The 22,799-nt window shown below is 40.9% G+C and overlaps 3 protein-coding genes across 6 annotated transcripts; 1 reads left to right on the top strand and 2 right to left on the bottom strand.

The window, feature by feature from the left end:
- The first annotated feature begins 46 nt into the window (after positions 1–46).
- taf12 (TAF12 RNA polymerase II, TATA box binding protein (TBP)-associated factor) lies at positions 47–4,553 on the top strand. 4 transcript variants are annotated; one of them, XR_003410085.3, is made up of 7 exons: positions 47–204; positions 2,344–2,577; positions 2,872–2,949; positions 3,357–3,471; positions 3,761–3,849; positions 3,934–4,054; positions 4,141–4,553. XR_003410085.3 is itself a non-coding variant. In XM_027001594.3 (7 exons), exons 3-7 carry the CDS (start codon positions 2,407–2,409, stop codon positions 3,967–3,969), a joined length of 489 nt encoding a protein of 162 aa, XP_026857395.1. In that variant the 5' UTR covers positions 72–204; positions 1,837–1,933; positions 2,344–2,406; the 3' UTR covers positions 3,970–4,553. The 4 variants fall into 4 exon arrangements, 3 of the variants coding, with proteins under 3 accessions (XP_026857394.1, XP_081552383.1, XP_026857395.1); XM_027001594.3 differs by adding an exon at positions 1,837–1,933 and having other exon boundaries at positions 72–204; positions 3,934–4,553; XM_027001593.3 differs by having other exon boundaries at positions 3,934–4,553.
- A 949-nt stretch (positions 4,554–5,502) lies between these two features.
- On the bottom strand, positions 5,503–8,091 carry rab42b (ras-related protein Rab-39B). Its single transcript, XM_027001591.3, has 2 exons — positions 7,595–8,091; positions 5,503–6,503 (listed from the first exon to the last, which is right to left on the bottom strand). Exons 1-2 carry the CDS (start codon positions 7,810–7,812, stop codon positions 6,062–6,064), a joined length of 660 nt encoding a protein of 219 aa, XP_026857392.1. The 5' UTR covers positions 7,813–8,091; the 3' UTR covers positions 5,503–6,061.
- A 1,868-nt stretch (positions 8,092–9,959) lies between these two features.
- Positions 9,960–22,504, bottom strand: si:dkey-34d22.1 (discoidin, CUB and LCCL domain-containing protein 1). The gene is made up of 15 exons (XM_027001614.3): positions 21,828–22,504; positions 19,047–19,268; positions 17,749–17,886; positions 16,138–16,189; positions 15,811–15,883; positions 15,484–15,617; positions 15,231–15,268; positions 14,586–14,768; positions 14,245–14,357; positions 13,947–14,118; positions 13,659–13,745; positions 13,240–13,342; positions 12,981–13,021; positions 12,784–12,891; positions 9,960–11,270 (listed from the first exon to the last, which is right to left on the bottom strand). The coding sequence occupies exons 1-15, from the start codon at positions 21,925–21,927 to the stop codon at positions 10,876–10,878; spliced, it is 1,959 nt and encodes a 652-aa protein (XP_026857415.2). The 5' UTR covers positions 21,928–22,504; the 3' UTR covers positions 9,960–10,875.
- Between the last annotated feature and the right edge of the window lie 295 nt (positions 22,505–22,799).

The following is a 22,799-nucleotide window of genomic DNA, read 5'->3' as shown; positions in this document are numbered from 1 at the left end:
CCGCCGCCGTCGATTTTTTTTTTTTTTTTTTTTTTTTTTTTTTTTTTTTTTTTTTTTTTTTTTGATGTTTTCACTGGCTATGTAGCTAGCCAGCTAGTTAATGGCAGGTCTGAAAATTGGCCGGAGCAATACCTTGATGGTTATCGTTGGATTCTAGATGCTGGCATCGAAGATGTGGAAATAATACCACGTTTCTAAAACCAGGTATGTTTTTGTAATTTCTTGGAAAATGTTTCTAGTTATGCTGTGTATGCCTTATTGTCTATTCTCCATTACTGAATAACCAAAAATAACTTTAGCTAGCTAGATAGCTAAATTAGCTAAATGCTAAATTAGCTATCTGCAATATAGCTAATATAGATTACGGATTAGAGTAGCAGGCGGACTGTAATGTAGTTAAACAACAATTTGTATGAAGAAATAATATGATTCATGTTCCAAACAAAAACATGAACAACCTATTCATCGGCTCAGTGCAATTCTAGTGTGCGACTTGGCTATCTTGCTATCCAGCTATTTTGCTAACGCTAGCTAGTAGTTATTTTATCTGATGTTGGTCTCGCAGTCAGGATGGGTAAGATTACCGAGCGCTAAATGTTGTTAGCTAGGTTTAGATAACTAGCAGACTAGCTAGCTACATTTCTTTTTATCACTTTTTTTGCTGTATCACATAGGTTAGCTAGCTACGGTACTGTAACTAGTTCAAGGAAAACAAAACTTTTCCAAATGTTCTAGTTAGCTAGCTGTTTACTTAACAAACATGGCCAGCGTGGAAGTCTGTCATCTAGCATTATACAAATTAATGAAAGAGAAGCTAATGTACAGCTAGTTAGTAGTCTTCCGTGCCACCCGCTGTCAAATTAGATGGTAATTAGCTAGTTCGACGGTGCATGTCAACTAAAACTCGGTAAATCGATATGATGGCTATTCCACCTAATTTTACCTGGCTGGTTGTATAAAAGAATGTTCAGCAGAACATTTTTTAACGCAGAGGTAATTCAGAGTGCTTTGCATAACAGTAATAAGAGCATTCATCGTATAAAAAGGATTATGTAAACTAAATACAAATATAAATGATTAAAGTAGTTTTTAAGTAACTTCACAACGAATAAAATTACTCTAAAACAGAAAGGGGTACACATGCTTAACCAAAGGGACAGGAGAACAAATGTTTTCAGCTTTTATTTTAAAATGGCCAATGTTTAGGCACCTCTTTTATCACAGGCGGTTCCACCTATGGATAGTATAGTAGCTAAATGCTGTCTCACTGCGTTTTGTTGTGGTTTTAGGCTCTTAATTTCTTGTTGATCTAGGAGACTTGTGATTGTCCTTTTCTTATATGTCAGAGATGTATTTGGGCATCAAATCATTTATTACTTTATAAACAAATAGTAACACCTTTAACTAAATTGTATTGGAAGTTTAACTCCGATGGGTATCTTTGTTGACTTGGAACAATTGTCCAAATGCAAGCTTGTAAAGGTTGAATAGGGGAAGTGCAAGAACTGGTCACTGGGAAAGCCTGCTTGTCAATGCGACACAACTTGAACCATCTTAGGACCATTTGGAAGAGGCATACATAGTTTTCTAGTCTTTCCAAAGGTATGACCACCAGTACAGATACTTTGCCTGTATGGGTAAAAGGTGAATGAATGTTGTTTAGAACCTTTACAAGAAAGGTCTCAGTGCTGTGATGTAGCCTAGCCTAGCCTATATTCAAAAATCTGTTTAGCTGATTGAAGGAAGAAAAAAAAAGCTTTCCTATAAACAGGAGGCCTGAAAAAGGTGCTTATGTAGGCATCCAAATTACTATTTTTATTGTTTTTGTTTTTTTAGAGTGACTACTTCAGTTTTCAAACCATACTCTCAGTGCGCTAGGCAGGTGGGGACTTGAGGCACCAGGTTTTTAAGTGCTTTATTGTTTCTTCAAAAGGTAAAGTCAATGTTAGTAAATTCAGACAGAGTACATTCTTTATGGTGATAGGTATGGCCTAGTCTCCTTATTTGACAGGGAAATACTACCAGACTAATATTTTGGATTTTGCCATTTGAAGGATGCAAATTCATTACATTTGTTGGGCAGAGGATTTCAGGGGAAACCTGTGCTGCAGGATTTCTTAGCCTTTCAACAATAGCAATTAGATTGCATGGATTTGTAATGTTTTTGGGTGTAATATCAGAAAAGAATGTTTGTCTAGCCTTTTAATTTAATAAATGTTTCTATTGATACATATTTTGTGATTCTAATTATTTATTTGTGTTACTTCAGTTTATTAGATAAAGATTTAAAAAAAATTATTTAACTTTTCTTTGTCTACACTCAGAATGTTTGTTTTGTTACAGTTGAACACGTCTAATCACAGCCTTACAGGAGGCTCATGATTGGCATCCATTGACTGCCATAGCATGAACCAATATCAACAACAGACTAGCCGGTCCAACCTCTACAGTGTTGTGAAAGCTGAGGCCTCGTCAACACCACCCCTTGCCACTAGTATGGCAAATAGCACTACTATCCCAGGAAAGGTCTTAGGCACACCTGGGCCTGCAGGGAGACTGAGTCCTGAAGGAGGCCAGGTAAGGCTGTGTACCTTCCTAAAAACCTTTAATACATAGAGGCTGTTGGTTTTTTTAAGACTATATGCTGATCTAGCCGCTATAAAATATTTTTGTTTTGGTGCTGATTTATGTCAGAGCAGTTCAAAATCTGTAAATTTTGGTTTGTCTGCTCCCATAATGAACCAAGCATGGCCATTCATTGAAAACGCAGTGCTTGGTGCATTGTCACTTCTTTGTATGTCACCCTGACATCCTGAAATGATATGCATCTAAATGTGTTCGACCCATCCGCAGTATGAATTTATCTTGCAGGTCCTCAGTAAAAAGAAACTGCAAGACCTTGTGCGGGAAATTGACCCCAATGAGCAGCTTGATGAGGACGTTGAAGAGGTCTTTTATCATGCTTTCCTTTAATGTCACTTGTCCATAGACTTTTCACAGACTCCACAGCATTGCCTTTGTATCTCAAAATGGTTTGCCTACAATGAACAGTGAAGTACCAGAAGCATGCAAAATTGCTTACTGTCACTCATTTGTCAAATAATTCACTTGATGTTTCACTTAAATGATTCACTTAATTCACTTCACTAAACTTAACCCCATTTTCTTGATTTATTGTAGAATAAGTCCTGATATTGATTCAGCAGAAAAATGTGGTATCTGGTGGTGTCCTTACAGAAACCTTATGTATGCATTTAGCTCAAGGACATTTTTGAAATGATCTTGTGTACACATTGTGTTGTTCCTTCACTTCAGCTGGGAAATGATCCACTTTGGCTGTTTGTCCTCTTTCTTAGATGTTGCTGCAAGTTGCTGATGATTTCATAGAGAGTGTTGTAACTGCTGCCTGCCAGCTTGCCCGACACCGGAAGTCTAACACTCTGGAAGTAAAGGACGTCCAGCTGCACCTTGGTGAGAACTTTGTCGCTCATTTTTGTGACTGGTCAGGCCTGCTTCCTGGACATCTAAACAGGCATTTTGTTTGTTTTTAATCTGTGAATGTTTGATTACAAATCTTCAAAAGTCTTCACAATCCAGCACATTTTAAAGTTGTTGTCTGTATCCCTAGTCGGTTTTGTAGTATGTAATCTATAATAGACATTATTTCCTGCTTATGGATCTGTTTTTATCAGGGTGAAGTTTAGTAGACATGCAGTAGAGTTCTTTTAACGCAGTGCTTCATTGTGCTCTGATTCCATAGAGCGACAGTGGAATATGTGGATCCCAGGATTTGGCTCAGATGAAATCCGACCGTACAAGAAGGCATGCACCACAGAAGCACATAAACAGGTCAGTCCTAGGATGTGGTATGAACACAAGTGTATGTTGAAAAACAGGTGAGTCATTTTTCTGACTGTCTCTCTCTTATTCCAGCGAATGGCACTGATCCGTAAGACAACCAAAAAGTAGCGATTTCCAGCAGAAGACCAACAAATTTTTCACTCATGACAGCTCTTTGGGGTTTGGCACTGAGGATGACCTATAACTTTTCAAGGTATTGCCATTCAGGAGTAGCAGGCCTCTATATCAATATAATAGAGACAATAATTTCTGACAAGTGGTTCTGTTTTTTCCCCCTAGAATCATTTTTCCAAACTGCTGTTTTAACCCTTTTGTGTGGCTGTATTAGTGTGTCTTGTGATTAGCATGACTATAATAGGCCATACTATTATAGGCCTAAATGCTAAAGTAGATTATCTTAAATGTTGCATGTAATATGAAGATTGGGTCAGATCACTTACTGTGGGCATTCACTTTTTTACACCAGCCGCTATGAAAGTAGCATGTAGAAACTGTCTAGCTGCATATTTATCAGTAGTCTCTTATTCCCTGAGTAGTCTCTCATTTCTTGAGAAATGTCAGTTGTATTGTTTCTTTGGATAATTTTCAAACGGTTTAATTTGTGAGCTTTTTGGTGTAAATGGCCTATAACGTGTAATCGTACTGGGCGTGTTGTGCTTGCCCTTGAAGTCTAATAAAGACTCAGTGCCACATTTGGTCATGTATTTTACTGATTGGGGATGCAGTTTAATAATGTTCATTATTTCTCATTATCTTGAAAGGAGCGATGGTTTTATTAGTCAAATGTGTGATGCAAAGCATCGTCATCATTTAGTCACAATACTCCACCCCACTGTGTGTGTCTGCAGTCATCTCTAAATTAAGGTGTCACTATTTGAATTAAAATTTATGATTGAATTTTGCATGCAACATAGAACATATTGTGGTTCAGCATAATAAATATTTAATAAGAAGCCACATTAATTCTGCCACTCCATATTAGTAGTGCCTTTCTACTCACTGGTAGGTAATTTCAGATTAGCACACTTCTTTCCTCATTGAGCTTGTAGGCCTACATACATACAGTGGTTATTGAGGATATTATTATTATTGTAAATAATGGCAAGTGAACATGAATTGTACTTGTCCTAGAGAAATAGGCAAGCCTTAATATGAAAAACTTTGGTGCAGTAATATTACATTTATTGTAGGTAACAGAGAGGGTACCCAGAGTAGACACATGGTGTCAGTATCATGATTTTAATGTTTTGATGGACCCCTTTCTAGTTCTGCATGTTGTGGTGCTAGATTCAGGTGTTTTCTATTGGGATTTTATGTGGTCCATCAGGGACCTCCTGTATACAGTACTTTTCATTAGTACTCAAATAACATTGGTCATTTGTAGTGTTTTCCATACTAATTTTTTTCTAAGTATCATGCTTCTTTATATAATCCTGTGCTATTGTTGATTTTTATTTTTTATTTTTTGCTTGTTTTACCATAAATAAAAAGATCTGAACATGTAACCTTTTGTGTATGAAGTCAGTAAAATGAGTAGAAATATGCCCTACTCCAGAGTCCTAAGATGTGAAAGTGGTGCTTGAAAAATGGGCACGAAGCCTATAAGGTATGTATGCCTAATAAATTAACCTGTGAGTGTCAGTACAAGTATGTTCAAGTAAGTCAGTGAAAATACAAATGTTTCTATTAAAACCAACGGCAAGTGTACAACACACATTAAAAAAACAGTAAATTAATTAAATAGCTATTATTTTTAATTAAGTGCAATACATGTATTTGTTGATTGTTAATTGACTTTATGATTTGATACTACAGAACACAGCTAGCAATAGTCAGATTAAAAAAAAAAACTTCATCTCACATAACTGCATATTGAAGTTGCTAATCAGCCAAACGCAGAGTTAAAAGTATGACAGAATCTTGTCATGCATATCTGGTTGTAAAAAGCAAAAATCCTAGAGCTGTGAAATCTGGTCCACGTTCTCTTGAAATGATATTTGATGGAACATAAGCAGAGCCCTCTAATTTAGGTGAGAACATGAGCCTCATGAGTGAAGCGGAAGCTCAGTGCTGACAGTAGGCTATGTTTGTTTTAGAGCAGCCATTCAGAGTATTCTCAGGCTTATTGCATGGTCAATCACCGTGGTCAGGTCGTTAATCCACTGAAAGCACTTTTGAAGGACAATTAAGGGGCTCTGGCCTAGCAAGAACAGCGGTCAGTGGGTTTCTCTGGTACACTGCTCTGTGGCTTTCGGAGCTGGTGGGTTTGTGGTGCCGAGCTCTTCACTCCATCCCAGCCCTCACGCAGCTGCACTTCCCCGTTCAGCAGCCCCTGGTAGACACGACGAGTCAGCAGCTCGAAGGCCTCGCGGATGTTGTGGCCGGTTTTGGCGGAGGCTTCCACGTAGGGTGCCCCAAGCTGAGCCGCCAGCTTCTCGGCCTCCGCTCGCTGGACCACGCGCTCTCCAGCCTCCTCCCGGTCATTCTTGTGGCCCACCAGCACAAAGAGCACAGTGTGAGGCTTCACGTGCTCACACACCTCTGTATACCACTCGTGCACATGCTCAAATGAGGCACGGTTGGCCACGTCGAACACCAGCAGGCCTCCCACTGAGTTTCGGTAGTAGGAACGTGTCACTGACCTGCAACAAGCACCACATAGTAGACTCTAATGTATGCACTATTACTGAAGATATTATGATGAATAAATAATGTAACATGACTACAAACAATTTACTTTAAAAGCTGCTAAACTCTACTTTAGCAGTAGAAACTAGAAGCTAAGTAGAACATAGTGCTACTTGTCATTCTAGTATTCCTAGAGCCAAAAGCACCTGATTACTGGCAGGATAGAACATGCTCATTGCTGCTGTATAAGTGCATAAGTGTAGCTGCTATAAATTTTGTAAGTATACATCTACATACATCTGAGCAATTTTCCTATATGAAAAGACTATTAACTTTTTCTACCAGTCTATCTTGTACCAACATTTCTGTCATACTGAATGGATATTTGTATACAAGCACTGCATATAACATATAATTGACTTATAGTTTGTAGTGTTCTTGTACATCTTAGATAACTGCCCAAGATAACTGACCTATTGAATGATAATTTACTTTAATATGAAGATGTATAACACTTATCTGTGATAATCAGATGATCACTATACTGTGAATTGAGAGGTTCTTAACATCTCTTGGCTATACAAATCTTACTGTGATTCAAATTATGAGACCAAATTGGCTTGATAGTTATGATGTGAGAAGTCAACACCAAGTCATCAACAGCAGTTTATAATCTGTAGAAACAAGCCAGACCAAAAGCATACAGCCTAAAAGTATACAAAGCTTATTATTTGCACCTATGAAAATGTTTCATAAAGATTTGTAGCTGGAATAGGCTTTTATATTAACCATATAGGAAGAATGAAAAAGGGGTTTTCCTCTGGATCATCTGAATAACCGTTTCCAAGTATTTACATGGGGTTATGCAAATCTGGTCAGTTGTTTTGTACAGCCAATGTTCAGATAAATACACAATGCTTTTGCACTAGTAATGCACAGATGAGCCTTAAAAATCCATACTCATCTAGGAAATAGCTCATTTGTTTCTGTATTAATAATAAAGTTTGATAAAGTTAATATCCAAAAATGAATAAAAATGGACAAGAACAGCTCTTTACAATAGAATGTCTAACCACTAAGCAATCCCAGCACCATTGGTTCATACCTGAACCTCTCTTGGCCAGCCGTGTCCCAGAATTGTAGCTTAATCCTTACACCGGGCTCCACCTCCAGGAAGTGCACATAGAAGTCCACTCCAACTGTCTGGTTGATCGTCTCCAGAAACAGGTCCTCAGTGTAGCGTTTCAGCATGGATGACTTGCCCACGGTAGAGTCACCCAGCATGATTATGCGGAACTGGTACTGCCACAGTGTGAGGTCCATGGTCACCGCTGGCCAAAGCAGGCCTTGACACACCGCACCTCCACGGCAGATGTGCACCAGCTGGGCACTTTTACCTGTGCCTCTCTGTACTAGACCAGAAGGGAGCAGTGTGTCAGCCCAGGTTCTACTGTGAGGTTTTGGTCTCTACGCATCCTCAGTTGTAACAGCAGGAGAGACAGGTCCACAGTTTTGGTGTTTAGTGAAGTCCCTCTGAGCTTGCTCAGGTTTGCGCACCAGACTGAGACAAGCCAGTTGGACTTTTGAAGGGGTGGAACCTCACTACTTTGATCTGCTTATTCATCTTTGCCTGCTCATACTTGTTAGAGGGAGTGGTTTAAGAGAAAAGAGGAATTCCTTTTTCTTTTTTATAATCATGCCAGAGGGCAGGACTGAGCAATTTCATATCAGGACAAGCCCAGTATTTCCTGTTGAGACCAGCGTTGAGCACTGCTCATTGTATTTCTCTCACAAACTGGGGAAGTTCACTGTTGTAAAGAGTTCAGCATTTGGTAAAGAGTCTGTTGGTGGGTACTGCCTAACTGTGTATGGCATCAGGGTCATATGTAATCTGCTTCAAAAATGTAACTGGAGGAGTTAAGATACTTACAGAAGTCCAAGCACCCCATCCTCCACACCAGACAGGAGGTGGATGTCAGAGCTCTGTCCCATAAGACACAGACAGGATGACTAGAAGGGGCATGCTAAAAAATTAACTAAGCTACAGTCATGCATTGTTTTGTTTTATTGGACCCACAATATGTCTTTATCCATTATTATTTCCATAAACAACTGGGACATACGTGGGTGCAGAAAAGGTGCATGCACATAGTGTTGGCTCCTTTCAAACATCTTACATCAGCCAGTAGGAGTGGAAATGAGCTCCAGTGAAGAAGCAAAACATTTAGTGTTTACCCAGACCAATAGGTTGAGAGAGAGAGAGAGAGAATTTGCTACTGAGTGAACACTGAGTATTTAAATTTTAGTTGAAAGCCCACACAGATTTACAGTATTTAAAGTTCAGTGTCTCTTACCTGATATCAAGTAATAATGTAGAGAGGAAAATGTGATTTATCATTTCCTACCCTAAAGTACCAGGAAACTTCGAAGAATTTGTTCGTGTAGTCTGAGTATCAGCCCCTTAAAATAGAGAATATGCATTCATCTTGAAAATTGCATGCAAGTTAGAACTCTAAATCATGAAGAAATCGTTGAATAATGAGTAAGGCTAATTTTGTTGGGATTCTTTTAAAGAATGTAGTTCTTTTAAAAGCACTATAGAGAGGCTACTAAAGAGAAGTGTTCAGGATGTCTGCAAAAAGCTCAGACTAGTTACAGGAAACACTGGACATCATCCCACATAATCCACAAATCTGGCCCATGTGGTAAAGTGGCACAAAGGAAACAAAGGAATTAATCTTCTACATCTAAACCCATAAATCTGATAACATTAAAAAACCTTCTAATTTAGCCACTGCTTTGTATTGCACCTTGGTGGGTCAAAGTGGTGTTTCTGTTTCACTTTTCACAGCATGAACCATACCCTTCTACAGCTTCTAGTCCAGCACACTGCACTTCATGTCCACTGGTAACACAAAGGCACAGAAGTAGCTGCACCACTACAATGTAAAATAAGTGACACTACATAATATATACATTTTTGCACACCAGAGTATTACAGTAAATAAAATGGGAAAAACATAAAACACAAAATTTTCTTTTAATCACTGATTATCTGACTGGCAAATTTGTTGTTGCACCATTTTTAACATGTCCCTATGTTAAATGAATGAAGATTATCAGTATTAGAGATCGCAAATGACGCAGGAAAAAAATCTGAGAGGGCTGAACTGAGATCACTTTTTGCCTTTCATATCCAAACAAAGACAAATATTTTTATTTACATATTACTGGGTTTCATTATGCTGTCATTATTTTTAACCACAAGGTGGAGACAAACCTTTATTTTTCGCTCGCTCGTAGTTTTGCAAATCAAATCACATTCCGTTTGCAGTAGGACTCAGGAGTTGTTTTATATGCCTGTTTTATAACAGACTAAGCAGTCTGGAATTAAAATTTGTGTTATTATACGTGAATTCACCAAGCATATCCATTTGCAAGTTATGAAACCAAAATATGATGAAAACTGCTTCCTATCAAAAGCCATATAAATTTATTTGAACAGCAATAAAAAGGAACATATATATTTCAGCATATTCGTATCATGTGCACATACTTATCTGATTACTATATATTCTGATTAACCTGAATTATAAAACATTCAGTCACACTCATATAATAAATACACAAAAGGTCAGTGAGCCACCAAACAATCTCATAAACCCAGATATTTAACTTCATATAACAGACTCAATTCAGTGTGTCAGCCATTAGTCAATAACATAAACAAAGAAATTCACTGTTACAAACTTGTGATTTTGAAGGTGCTCTGTCTGTAATTATTCTTACATAGCTGAATTAATATCTGGACAGACCCAATCAAGAACGAACATGAAGTGCTTTAAAGCTGACTGAAACACATCCCTGTCCCAAGTTACTTAACTGTCAAATTGGCGGTGCATGAGGTCGTTGGGGTTGAAGTGGAACTGACAGTGCACGGCACTGATTGTCATAAGGCTGGTTTAAACTTCTGTGAAGACGTAAGCATATTTGCACAGACCTGGAGAAGCGGCAAGGGTACAGAGGCTCACAGAGGAGTCTGTGTGCACACCCCCTGCAAATCAGAACTACATAACGCTAGTCTGCTGTGATGTCCCTAAGTTAATTGCTGACTGGTTGAACAGAAAGTACATCTGACACTGCTGGGCTTGGGAAAATACCTGAAATGGAACTTAACAAAATGCCTCATGAAGTGCTATATGTGCAGGTTTGTTAGCAGATACGTGTGAATGACTGTACACGACGTTCACAGATTCACAGAAGTATAATTCGACCCTTACTCTCCACCTGTCTCTTCATACCATTCATAGTCATCACGTTCCAAGCAACAGCAACACGAGAGGCTTCACATGGCTACAACTCTCCACTAGGGGCTGCTGTGGTAACTCACAGGAGCTTGGTAGGCTGGGGCTCCGCGTAGATCGCACTAGCCCTGCTTGGGCAGGTGCCATCAAGGAGCGGAGCGCAGTACCCATTAGATAGGCCTCGGTGAGCTGGGCAGTCGTACTGTGGCTGCTCTGGACAGGAACTGTCCCCCGGGAGAAGCTGGGAGTGTGGCAGTAGTGTCTCCAGCTGCAGCGAGATGCAGGGATTGGAACACTGCTCGCTGAAGGGCGTGGCGTATTCAGGCTCAGGGGGCAGCGGCTCGGCGTACTCGGGGAGCTGGCCTGGTGTGTCGTAGTGGTTAAAAGCAAATGGGACAGTATAGCCCTTGTCCTGCCCTGGGCGGAAGGTGATTCCCACTTTCTGGCCACCCGCTAAAACATCAGGCTCGGCATAGTCTGAAAACACAGCAAAGGGTCAAAACAGTAGTGTACAGTCAAGTTTGAGAGAATATTTTTAAACGGGAATTTAAAACTGCATGACTGAATAAAAATCATTTTAATGAACAAATGTATCATCATAAATAAGTCAAATTTAGTTATTCTGTCATGTCACTAAAGAAAAAATACTGTGTCTTATGCATGGTACAGATGTCTATGTCTCCTCATGGTCAGTGGCTGGCAATTTCTCTATAATGGTCACAGTAGCATGCAGTGGAGACTTCATTTTCCACTGAAACACATTTAACACCTGACTGCAGTCATGATCCAATAACATCATGAATAGAGCTCAGCCTCTGATTGGCCCTTCTCCCCAGAGAGCCAGCCTCTTACTGGGACAGCTCATATGAAGACATTACAGAACGGTCAGAGGAGCACCCTAAGCCTCCTACCACACTTCAAGGGCCCTAAATCCTTATGCATGTCCTGTTCTCTGTTATTCGCAGCAGGAATCCAAATAGGGTGAAGCTGCTTTAATTAGCATGGCTCAAAAAGGGACCCCAATTGTCTTAGCAGATGACCCTCTGTCCTACTTCTGACGGAAGGCCTCAGTGAAGGGTCTGATGGCCTGAGGCGTGGAGGGGGTGGTCATGAGGATTGCTCCAGCATGAGCACCCCTCATTTGGGCACTCATTAAAGGCTCCCTTTCAGAGAGCCTCAGACAACTAAAGAAAGGCACATTTATGCTGCTGCTGAGCAACTGACAGGAAGGGAACAAGCAACAGAAAGAGAGAAAGAGGAGAAGACAAAAAAATGGAGGAATGCAGTTGGGGGAAGCCGTCAACCCTTCTTGAGTTGCTCGGCTAAACTATGGAGCGGGAAGGAGGCGAAATGAAGGGTTACCCTCCCTTTCTTTTCCCTTCTCTCTGTCCTGGAGTACCAGACACACGAGCCCCCTCATCAGACAGACTGAATTAGCCCTGTGTCTTTGAGAGTGCTTTATTTCTGGTAACTGTAAGAACTTCTGTATCCCACAGTACTATCTTAACAAACAATGTCTTGTGGCCTTTTTTTTATTAACAAGTTCACTGATGTGCATTGAAAGTCAAATGCTGGTGGTACAAAACACTTTTTAAACAATTTAAGCACTTATTTTGAAGAAATATCTTCAAACAATCTTTATAATCTCTGAGTATGATTATAATCCACAGCTCTCATAATTATTACTAAATGCATCTGATACAGGTATGAGATTAATGTGTAGATGATAATTGCTAAAATTACTCTCATGTTAGTTGGCTTTGTATTGAGACTCAGGAGCCCTTAGATTCTCCTGCTTCTATAATCCCCAGTATTTTGCTGTAATCCATGTAATTGGATACAAGGTTAAATTACTGTTGGTTAACCTGTTTAGATTGTTCACAGCCTGAACTGAGGCTGCTAGAGATGATGCAGCTGGGCTTTGTGTACTGAGGCTAAAAGGGCTCATAACCTTCTCCACTGAAAGACTGGATGCCTAGAGGAGACTCACCATTGAGAGGAGGGTTCGGTAGGCTGGAATGCACGGTCCTGGACATGGGGTAGGAAATGAGCTCTGAGTCTCTATAAGGCATATGCTTCCCATGGAAGCCATAAGAGCCTGAATTACAAAAGACAACAGACAGCACTCAACCAGGGAGCATCCTACACACAAGCCTCTAAATACCAGTTAATACACGATATGCCTACCTGTCTCAAGGCTGCCCTTCTTTATATGTACAGCCCCTTTCCTGAAACATAAATAAATAACATAAATAAACAGCATAAAACATTAACAGAAATAAATAAATATGACAATAATACAATAAGAAGAAAGTACTCAGAACAACCACAACAACAAGAATAATTACAGAAATATTGGATAGTGGCTATTAAACAGTAATGCTTAAATGCCAGTTCTGTGGAATCATGTTTTGAGAGAACACATGATATGTGATGTAAAAAGTACCTTCTCTTCCACACGAGCCCCACCAACACCACTGCCAGACAGCCAACACACAGAGCCACACCCAGGATCATACCTACCACCCATATCAATGGCTGGCTTGAGCCTGTAGGGAAACACCAAAAGCCTTGATCTTACCATCTTTTACTTTAGAATTTATAAAGGCTTTAACGAGTGGGAGTACTTAAATTTTCTTCCTCATTTTTTTGTTAATTGCCATAGTAGATTCACTATGACAGTTGTAGTAGCCAAAATATTTGACTGGGTATTTTTTTTTTGTGAGTTCCCTATGAAAGTCAATGCCATACCTATTTAGTCAGCTGTTTTTAAAGATGCTTAACACGTAACAGAAGATATCACTACATCAATGCAGTAGAAATTCTGTCAGAATCTTCTGCCATTCAGTATGTGTACTGACTCACTTGAGCTTGTAATGACCACAGAACTCTCAGTGGAGACATGATTCAGCAGCACCATTTGTGTGGAAAGCGGCTTCACCCAGGTGGATCCTTAGGAGAGGACAGACCAAGCTAATAAATACAGCATTCAGGAAACAAACCAGCCTCAACCAAATAGTGAGCAGCAAGCCATAATTACCAGGACTTATGACCTTTTGCCTAGTGTCTAGGATTTTCTCTTTGGAATTGTGGAACTTATATAGAATGGGCAGGGGTCAGAGCAAAGGTGTGAGTAGAGAGATGGAGTCTCACCACCAACACTAGAGCGGGGCTGGACAGGGGGTGAGGAGCAGCCCAGCACCTGTACCAGGGCTGAGGCCTGGCCATGCCAGCTCAGGGGCCGAAGCTGGAGGTAGCGTGCTGCCGCTGGAGGAACCAGGCTGTTGAGGGCCACTGTGTGGCCATCAGAATAGGCCTTAAACACCTGTACAGAGAGGTGGAAAAGGTTCAGTAATACTGCTCCATTCTATCATGAAAACTGGCAATATACTTGCATTTTGTGGAGCAGGATTTAACATGAGGTACTGTTCTGTTGAAGAGGGTGCTCTACCTTTTTCACTTTGCTGAATGCATCCTTGTAGGCTCTCCAGGTTTTTCGGTCTTTGCTGAGCATTAGCATATAAGTCTCAATGTAGAAGTTTGTCTTCCCCTTTGTTATTATTCCTATAAAGGGACAAATCATTTTATGCCTTTGCCTCATTCCAAAATCTGACCAAATCCAAAATCAGTAAACACAAAAACAGGTGCTATTGACTCATCTCAGCAGTTCTCAGTTCAGCTTTCTGACAGCCATAAGCATAAGCAACTGTCTCATACCAAAGACAGGAACTCAGCAGACAGGTAAAAGTAAACCGAAGGGTGTAAAGAGTGGCGGGTATTGTCCCCATAAACCTGTGATGTTGCTCCGGTTATGGAGCTCCAGCTCGAGCCATGGCTGATGATCATGTTTGCTGCTGGTCCACTGGACGAACTGGCCGCCGAAGCCCCTGTGCTCTGGCGACCAGCCCAAAGCCTCCACCTCATCCATGGTAGAAGAGGCATTGTAGCTCATCACCGACAGCACACTGTCACAGGCTGCCACACATAAGGTATAAGGGGTGGAAAAAGATCTTCGGTCATCTGGTCTATCATTCCTTACATTATAACACCAAGCAAGTAAATAGTACCTTTGCCGTTGTTTGTACGTCATCTTTATGTACAGGCAATATGTAATTGTCCCATGTCTAATGATGATACTATGGCCAAAGTAAGTACCAAGCAGGAGTTGTATCTACCTATTAGTTACACTATAATTATGTGTATAGCTTCTATGCCACAGTTCATATCTCTCACCAGCAAATAACTGCATCTTCCTTTCCACACAAAACTGGGGACCAAAATGAACAAGGCAATGGCTAGTTTATGTTCATTAATCAAATTTAGCCAATAAAGAACTAAATTGTGCCTCTACAAGATGTTTATTATTAACAGCATTAATATTGTATCTGTAGTTTCTGAACTGCTTTATGTGATGTCTGCCAGCAGCACTGGTATTACCTCTGTTGAAGACCAGCCTCTTATCAGACAATGAACCTCTGGGAGAAAGAAAAGGAGTCAGAAAGGAATACATATTTTGTCCAAGTACTCAAATTGCCCAGTTGAACAATCATTATTGTTGCATTAACTAACAGAAGTTAACTGAACCCAAATGGCAGTGATGTCAAATTTGCATGAGCAGTAAGGAATCTGGCACTGGTGATTCTGTGGGGAGCAGCGTCTGGGTGCTGAGCTGACAGAGTAGGGCACTCACGTCCTGGACAGGACCCCATTGGCAAAGCTTGACTCGTAGAGTGTAATTCCCCTTTGCTGTGTCACGGTGACTGTGCCTCCCTGGCTGTCTGATATCACCCCTGCATGGACTGCAGCTTTGCACAGCACAGAGGTCTACAAAAGCACACACTGCAGACATTACATTACAGGCAGTCTGATTATTAGCCTCCATTTATACACACTGTCAAAAAATGCAAAGGTTTGTCTTTATTGGTTCTATAATAGACAACTGTGTTTTCTGTATAACTGCAATAATTATGAAATGCTAAAAAAAAAGATTCCATAGCCTAAGAAATGAAAGACTCACATCTCGGTAGCCTTGCTCATGCTGACCCCAGATCTCCCCTGTGACATCTCTGCAGCCCCCAGGACAGAATACGCTAGGACACAGGTAGGCCAAAAAGTCACATACAACTAGGACAAGAAATTCTGTGTCTGTCTAATCATACAGGTTTTCTACCATGTAAATAATAGAGATGCATGTGAAAGGCATGGTTTGCAAAAGTAAGGGAGTATGCTAAGGTACTAAGGTCATTGATGCATTTTGTGGAATGTAAAGGCCTACATTTTTCTGTATAAGGGGGCAATGGTGGATATTCTGTGCTCTCTCTGCTTTCTGGGGTCAGTCTCCTACCTGAACTGTGGGGAGGTGTAGTGGCTTCCTCGGTGAAGACACGAGATGAGGTCTGGGGAAAGAAAACAATGCACCATCAGCTGCACAGTAATGGAACAAACATCAGCCTCTCCCACATGCTTCCAGGGTCCAGGGCTGACCAGGGTGGAGACACCTGACCTCCAGGTAGGCCCCAAGGGGCAGTTAACATAGACCCTATATCTGATCAGCGATGCAATCTAACGGATCTGTGTGGGATGTGGCTGTGTCTCCAGACAGCTTACACAAGCAAACAAATAACAGGAAACTGTGTGCTCATGTCACAGAAGAGTGGAATGGCCCTTGAACATTCTTTGGGGTGTAAACTTCACTGGCCCTTTCATAGAACTTCTTCCACACTAAAGTAAATGTGATTTAAATTTTTTTTTTTGATAAAGGAATTTTGGTAGATACTAATATGAAAATATAAACTAATATTGAAAGGAAGCAACTGAAACCTAGACCTAAATGCTAAGGTAAGCTTAACATGTCCACATCATAACTGTGCTGGTTAACCTGGCATGCTGCAGCTGGTCCTTCCCTCCCCTGAATGTGGCTGGTCTCCAGGGCCTCTCTTGCCCTATTCAGCATCAAGCAAACACTCTTCAGCTCAGTGAAGCAGAGAAGCTACATTCCAGTAGGCCAGCCTCGATCAAATGTACAAAGAAATGCATATCGCTGGTTCTCTGTGCCTAACAGAGCAGCTTCCCATCAGACAGCATTTGTCTCCTGAGCTGTAGGTGTTTAGCACCTTCAAAACACAGCAGGCAGTCTATCTGATGGGATCGTGTTCTTTTGGAAATCAAAAGGTGAACATGTCTTTTTAATAACATATCAAGTGAATGGACACCTTAGCAGAAGCGACACCTTGTTCTAGTTGGGTCTACTATTATAACACATACTGTGGTCAATTATTTAAGGACTGGCACAGACTAATCAGCTGAAAGGGAGTGACACAAAGTAGTAGGGGAAGTGAGAATAAACAGTTTTCAGGAAAAGCCTTTTAAAGTTGTTATTTACATTTTATTGTATAACTCTCAGAGACAGAAGCCATTTTGAAGGATGAAGTCACACTGACCCTGCAATATTTGGACCTCATTTATTAATACTGAGTGTGAGTGGGGATGATATCAACTTTTTAATTGGATGTGCACAGTACACCTGTCTAAGTTTTTAATGCAGTGGTATTGGCCATGGTCACACACTGTGAATATGGGCAGAGAGGTGAGAGCACATTGCTGTAGTGATACTGTCAACAGCTTGGTCTTCAAAAATGCAGGTAAAAAAATGCTCGCTAGCTGTGAGATCAGACAACAAAAATGCATTGCACAGGAAGATCCTCTTCTCTTTGTACCATCTCCGCTTTTGCAAAAGGCAAGCAGGAACATTATTTTCTGCATTTTTTGTTCTGGGGTCTCAGATGCACTTCACATGGTGCAGTGCATGACACAACACGAGCTTCCCCTGGTGCACTCATCAGTCATAGGCACATAGCACCTTCTCCATGGATGTGATCAAACTGGCTCAAACCCAATAATGCAGGTTTAAGGTAAAGGGGTTCAAGGTAAGGTGCTGTGTGGTGAGGGCTGATACCTGGCTGTTGGTTAGTTGAGTAGGACAGCAGGAAGCCTCTTCCAGAGCGGTGCATGCCAGATACAAACTGCACTGTCACTTCATTGCTGCTCATGGACATATTTCTCTCTGAGGTAGCCAGCTGGCCACATATAGGTCCTGTACAACATGCAGACACATAGGCACAAACAAACACATGCACACACACACACACACACACAGAGAAAGCATGCCCAAGTCAAACCATTTGAACACAAAATGTGATTTCACAGTGAATTTTCACAAAGGTACAGGTATGTTTAGCTACATACAGTACATTACCTGTCTTCAAAGCACATGCATGTCCCTACAAGAGTGGCATAGAAGAGCCCAAAAACACACAAGCCTCAGCAGAGCAGCCTCAGGGCTTTACCATACTCATGCAGTCCCAAACACTCATGCTGCCAAAAAAGGCACATGCTAACTACCATACAGACATGCACACTCTCAGCAGACAGAGTAGGCACCCCAGGGAGCTCCAAGTCCTCCTTCCATATCCCATCAGCCTGTACTCAGTGCATGTGTGTTTAGTGTGTGTGTGTATGTGTGTAAAGAGGGTTAGCTTGGAAGTGTTTCAGTGCAGCTGAGAGAAGGCATGCAGCATGCCTACGTGGACCCTTGCCTTGGCGTGTGCTACAGAACAGCGTGAGGTAGGGCCTCTGGAATTTGCCAATAACAACAACATAATAAGCAGCAGAGGCATAGTGTAACAACACTACAGTAGTAGTGGGGGACGCACTGGATGAGAAGACAAGAACCTGACGTAGCTGGGTGCCTCGGGAATGCTACTGTCAGGCCTCAGCTTATTGAAAGTATGTTCAGAAATGACAGGAGTTTGGATAGCTTTTGAGTATGACTGCTGAGAGATGATGCTTTCGCATGTTGTCAGTGTAAGAACAGTTTATGAAAGTTTCAGCATGTGACATTTTGTGGGCATGCCTACTAGGTTTGCTATAGATAGAGCAGTAAGGGTCAGGGGAGTTGAAATGTCAAGAGAAGAATTCAAGAGGGTTTGTGAACAGCTGAATTATCTACATGGCCACAAACTCATTAACAAACTGCTAAAATGGTCAACAGATAGGATCTGACTTATTATATACTGAAATGATAGGATCTGACTTATTATATACTACATTATTATATGTTACATGTGGTTGATATATCAACTCCTGCAGCTAATTCCCAGCATATCAACTCCTGCAACTGAATATGTAAACTGCATATGTAGTCTTTCCTCTCTTTGCCTGGGTGTGTATGCGAGAGGAGTATAAACTCTTTACCCAGCTTCACAGCTCCATGTTTGTCTAAGATGGTGAGTGAGCCAGACCTGCAGTCCTGGCTCCACTCAAGGTCAAAGTCACTGAAGGCGAGGAGCAGGGTGAAGCCCTGTGGAACCTTCACGCTCCACTCACACTGCGTGTGGTTGGGGTAGGTGCCTGGGTAGTTGAGTGATGCCATAGTGCCACTCACATGACTCAGCATAGTGTGTCCACAGCCATTCCCTACAATGAAGAGTTCAAATTGAAATGGAACAGAAAACATACATATTTACATCTGTTTGATTTCTTGACTACTTTATCAAGATTTATCTTTTTTCAAATGCTAAAACCCTGAGGTCCATGCAGTGCACATTAACACACAAATCAGGGAGTGCTGGCAGCGAGTGGTGTTCTTGGTGGACAGAATAGTGTGCAGCTGGCAGAGCAGAGCTGTGGTAAAAGCTGTGGTGGACTGGACCAGCAGCTGAAGCCTGTGTGGAGGGGTAGTCTGCCAAGTTCACTGCTCTCAGTTACCCTCCAGGGAGTTTTCAGATTTCAGTTCAATTAACGCTGCAGTTACTGTGAGGCCTTGTTAATGACAGCGCTCGGATAAGGGGGAGTGATGCAGAGCTCCAGGAAGCATGTTCAGCCACACTCGTTAGCAAGATTTTGTGAGTCCACCTCAACCTGCAATCTTCAGTTCTAGTAGACCTTAACGAGGCAGTGTAATACTCATGGTGTGCTGAATTTATGTGAGGACTCACTGGGCTCACTGCTCCTCATGTGGTATGTATACTAAGGCTTTGACCCAGTCTGGCTTAGGCTTTATTGTAATTTAAATTTTTGTTCTAATCAGCCCATGATGACATTCCTATGTGGGTTAATGACTGTGCATGTTAGGCTTGTGTGGTCCATTACATTCTATGTTTGATCTGTTCCATAACTGGATCTAGAAAACCTTTGTTGCCAAGGCTTCATCATTGCACAGAAAAACAAATATGCAGACTGTGGTCAGACTGTTAATGACCCTCTTTTGATAAAATTTAACTGCCTCTGCTAGCATGACTCACCATGGCCAAAGGGATGGACTTTGGCTAGACTCTCACACAGTGGGCCTGAATGCTATACCACCAAGAATGGCCACCCCCACCCCCACTTGCTGAGAGTCCATGGTGGGGCCAGGGTCAGCCTCTGCGTGGACATTATGTCTGAGTCCTCCTCACTGACGCAGCTTCCCCCCTCCCTCCTCTGCTCCCTTTGCACCTCCCTTGAGACTCCCTGGAAATACCAGAGCCAAGGCTTGTTGCTAAGGGTGACCAAGTGGCTATCTGAGTTAATATCCAGACCGGAAGAAAAAGTAGGGGGATATTTCTGTGGCTGGAGATTATTTCTGAAGTTGACCGTTTTCTGCTCAAGTTTTATTGTATATCTTGCCCCTACCTGGCCTGCCTCTAGCCTAGAGCCAGTTTCATTATGTATACGGCAATTCCTGCTGTGCTGGGAACTGGGAATGACCAGGGCTTGACTGGGAATGACCAGGGCTTGAACTTCCTGCCATAATCACTTTGAGGATCCCAGTCATGCAGAGAGACATTTGGGTGTGTTTAATTCTGTGATACTACCCTATATTTCTTAAAGAAAAGCTTATCTTACTATTAACCATCACAAGACACCATCTGTGACTGTTTTATGTGTATAAATATATTATTACATGACTCAAGCCAAAAGTTTTTATAGTTAATAAATATTATGACATCGGTGTCAAAACCATCACAGGGTCAAAAATATGAATGAATGTGGACAACCAAGTTCTTATGAACATTTCATAGTGAAGCATATTTCTCAGAATAAATGAATCTCATGCTATTAAATGCCATTGCTTGCTGACAGTGTGAAATTCCTTCCAGTCAAGAAAGGCTGACATATATCAGCCAGTCATTATTCACACAGCATCAGGCAACATGTAATTTTATTTTCACCTCAAATTTTTGGGGGCACGTCCATGCAGGCAAGCACTATTGTCGGAGAGGATGTACAGCTGTTTAGGCTGTTATTCCCAATACCCCTATGCAAGTCATATGATAACTGCACATTTACTTAGAGCCTTTTATCTCAGTGCTTTGTCTTGCCTAATTCCCATGACTATTCTATGTCTCTTTGGAATGTTAAATCAAATGATTCATGTAAAGAAATAAGCCCAGTATCAGTCATCTTCCTCTGGGATGCTGCTGGAATCCAGAGGTTCACTCACACTGTGCATTCATAGTCATGGGGACTCTGAGTGTTTGTATGTGTGTGGTTAGCCTATGCTGGCTCCTTGCTATGTGTGGATATGGTCACAGTGATTCACACTGACCCCACAGATCTTGAGAAATACTGTGTCAACAAGCTAAGCACTGGTGTGTGTGTGTGTGTGTGTGTTTATGGATAAGCATAGATGAGACCCTGTAGCTCAGGATGTGTCTGTCAGTGATCAAGCTCTGTGTTTCTTTCCTAGTGCTAGCAAAACTGCCCACTGTACTGTCCCAACAATGTGTCAGATTTATTCACTTAAATTGTATAATTGTATAATTTATTGTTAATACTTAAATAGCATTTTCTGGTTGTGAATAACAAAAAAGCTTTAAATATGTTTAGTTAAATTGCATTTCACAGTGGTGTCATACCAAGATAAAGTAGAAAATAAATATTATTAAGGTTTTAGTAAGTGCTACATATATTACAAAACACTGTAAACTTAATACGTTATTAACGCATTAATGATAAACACGTATTTCGTACGTACAAGATGATTAACCTTACCTTTCTGACCGTATACCATCAAAGTTTCGATACCGAAAATAAACACAACTCGAGAAAACAATTCGACAGCATCTCTAACACCTTCTGGTGTAGCCCGCATGGTATCATCAAGAATACCAACTATATTCCTGAAAACTCATAAGAATGTTTTAAAGGTTTTTAAATCCATCGACAAAAATCACTTTAAATCAACCGCAACCTATGCAACAACCTTATCCACCGTTCCACAATTCCCATCCACGTTAAAAACTGCAAAGGAGCGTTTAGTGGTTAAGGCATGGGCTAATCAATCCCACTGTATTCCTATTGGTCTTACAAAATGCCAATTAAACAACTTGGGGTATTGTACGTCTCCAAATAAGGGAAGGCGTATTTGAAAGTAACATGTTTTCCTAGCACATCGTGATAAACATTAGCTCGATGTTTAGCTTTGATTGACTAGTTAGAAAGTCTTAAAGTATGCATCTAGCAACGAAGCTGAGCTCATCAAATAGAAGAACCAAGTACGGTGTACTTTCAAGTCAGATATAAACCGGCTAGCTGTAAATTCAAATGAAAAAGGACAAACCACCGACTCTGCATACGAATTGTACTTGTTCTTTTGATGCTTAATAGTAGAAGTAGGTCACTGTGTACCATCTTCTGTGATGAATATGCATTTCCAGAAACAGACCAAATACAATCTTCTACTTTTCAGTGCAATTCTCATGCAGGAAAAAAGTAATAGATACATTATGCAATACGATATACTGCCATCCGCTGGTGAAACGCGAGCATATAACAAGAATATTTTTGTAAACTAAAAGCACGCACAAATTCACCTAGATTTAACATCACTTAACTTAGTTATCATTTAGTGTGGCATTTATAAATGCGGACACACGAAGTGTAGAGGTAAAAGTAATCTGGAGAGTTAAATACAAACATACAATAATGAAACAAAACACGAAGTTTATGTATTGGATAAAAGAC

The sequence above is a fragment of the Electrophorus electricus genome, chromosome 14 (assembly GCF_041902795.1).
Source record: "Electrophorus electricus isolate QZ-2024a chromosome 14, ASM4190279v1, whole genome shotgun sequence".
In the NCBI taxonomy this organism is placed as follows: domain Eukaryota; kingdom Metazoa; phylum Chordata; class Actinopteri; order Gymnotiformes; family Gymnotidae; genus Electrophorus; species Electrophorus electricus.
The sequence above is the reverse complement of the archived record's forward strand: the minus strand, read 5'-3'. Positions and strand labels throughout refer to the sequence as shown.